General features: G+C 49.2%; 1 protein-coding gene across 1 annotated transcript in view; it reads left to right on the top strand.

The window, feature by feature from the left end:
• The window catches only part of LOC125483539, a 13705-nt gene extending 11280 nt beyond the window's left edge, over window positions 1–2425 (top strand). Inside the window, exon 3 of the mRNA XM_048599291.1 lies at window positions 2337–2425. Within this exon, the coding sequence (XP_048455248.1) occupies window positions 2337–2387 (51 nt within the window). The 3' untranslated portion in view covers window positions 2388–2425. The remainder of the gene's footprint in view (window positions 1–2336) is intronic.
• Window positions 2426–2477: the final 52 nt, after the last annotated feature.

Here is a 2477-nt window from a genome sequence, read left to right as displayed (position 1 = left end):
AGTGCTGAGGGAGTGCCGCACTGTCGGAGGGTCAGTGCTGAGGGAGTTGCCACACTGTCGGAGGGTCAGTGCTGAGGGAGTGCCGCACTGACGGAGGGTCAGTGCTGAGGGAGTGCCGCACTGTCGGAGGGTCAGTACTGAGGGAGTGCCGCACTGTCGGAGGGTCAGTACTGAGGGAGCGCCGCACTGTCGGAGGGTCAGTACTGAGGCAGTGCCACACTGTCGGGGGGTCAGTACTGAGGGAGGATGAGAGGGACACTATCGCTTTTGTAGGAGTGCAAAGAAGGGGTGAGGGCTAAAGTGCGAGAGATGGATCAGACACAGCTGAATGCTCTGTCTACTGTGGTACTGGGGAATTGTCGGTGGACATTTCAAAGGCTTCCTTATCGAAATTGGCCTCATCAGAACGGATGTGATGGAGACGGAGGAGCTGGGAGAATGGGATGGTGTCTTTACAGGAAGTGGGGTGTGAGGATGTATAGTCCAGGTAGCTGTGGGAGTCAGTGGGGTTATGGTGGATATTAGTCTCCAGTCTATCCCCAGCATTGGAAACAGAGATGTCAAGAAAGGGAAGGGAGGAGTCAGAGATGTACCAGGTAAAGGTATCTCTCTTGTCTTTACCTACCATCCCAACAGCATCCACATCCAGAAGATCATCAGATACCATTTCTGCCACCTCAGCGAGATGCCACCACCAGACACATATTCCCCTCCCCTCCCTTGTCCGCCTTCTGCAGGGACCATTCCCTCTGGGACACCCTGGTCCACACTTCCTTCACTCTCAAAATCCTTCCACACCCCCATGGAACATTGCCCTGTAACCGGCAAAGGTGCAATACCTGCCCATTTACCTCCTCCCTCCCCAGTATCCAAGGGCCCAAACACACCTTACAGGTAAAGCAACACTTCACCTGCACTTCCCAGAATCTAGTCTACTGCATCCGCTGCACACAATGTGGTCTCCTCTACATTGGGGGAACGAAGTGTAGACTGGGTGACCACTTCGTAGAACATCTACATTCTGCTCACAAGGAAAACCCTGAGCTTCAACTTGCCTGCCAGTTTAACACACCACCCTGCTCCCTGGCCACCATCTCTGTCTCTGGCTTGCTGTAGTGTTCCAGCGAAGCCCAACACAAGCTGGAAGAACAACACCTCATTTTCCGCTTGGGGACCCTACAGCTCTCCAGATTCAATATTGAATTCAACAATTTTAGGGCCTGAGGCACCTTTTCCCATGTCCTTACCCCAACTCCCACACACCAGGCCCTGTTATCACATGGTCTGCTATTACACACCACTCATTGTTAGTCAGTAATGGTCCCAGTGAGTAGGAATTTGCTCTCCCCAGCTGACCGTTATCCACCCCTTTGCCTGTCCAACTGTTATCCTTTCTCTTTGGGCCATATCTCCACATATTGTTTAATCTTTTCCAACTCCCCTTAGCCTCTCTTCTGCATAAAAAAATCAGCATTTTCCCAGCTACCATCAGTTCTGAGGAAGAGTCACTGGGCCCAAAAGGTTAACTCGAATTTCTTTCCACAGATGTTGCCAGACCTGCTGAATTTTCCCAGCAGGGAGGTGATGGCCTAATGGTATTATTGCTAGATTGTTAATCCAAAGACCCAGATAACATTCAGGGGACTTGGGTTCAAATCCTGCTACAGCAGGTAGTGGAATATGAATTCAATAAAATATCTGGAATTAAGGGTCTAAAGATGACCATGAATCTTTCGTCAATTGTTGGAAAAACCCATCTGGTTCACTAATGCCCTTTAGGGAAGGAAACTGCCATCCTTACCTGGTCTGGCCTACATGTGACTCCAGACCCACAGCAATGTGGTTGACTTTTAACTGCCTTCTGGGCAATTAGAGATGGGCAATAAATGATGTCTGGTCAGCGACACCCTCATCCCGTGAATGAATAAAGAAGAAAAGAAATTATGTTTGTGTTTATGACAGATGGTGAAATTTCAAATCAATGAAAGTCTGGAATAAAAAGCCAGCCTCATGGTGACTGTGTAAGCATTAGTGACTGTTGTCAAGCCCTATCGGGCTCATCCTTTATGGAAGGGGGTCTGCCATTGTTACCAGGTCAGACTTACATGGCAATCCAGACCCACTCAATGTAGTTGACACACACAGCAATCTGGGTGATTAATGCTGGCCGGGCCAGGGAGGCCCACATCCTATGAATGATTTAAAGAAAGAACACTCAGGTAGAAAGTGGGCAGGTGGCTCGATGTGGCAGTAAAGTCAGGCACGGATAGTGTGGAGCTGGATGATGAGAGGTATCATACCTCATTATGTTTTCTTTTGTTTTTGTTCCTCTGCAGTTACAAAATCAACAGGAGAAATACAAGAGATTGGAAAGAGAGAAGACTTAGCTGAGGAACTGCACATAGTGACACTCACTGGGGTACAGTCCCCCACACACTGACTCTCACTGGGGTACAGTCCCACACACACTGACTCTC

This window comes from Rhincodon typus, chromosome 7 (genome assembly GCF_021869965.1).
Source record: "Rhincodon typus isolate 14 chromosome 7, sRhiTyp1.1, whole genome shotgun sequence".
NCBI lineage: Eukaryota > Metazoa > Chordata > Chondrichthyes > Orectolobiformes > Rhincodontidae > Rhincodon > Rhincodon typus.
This window is presented reverse-complemented; position numbering and strand designations above follow the sequence as displayed.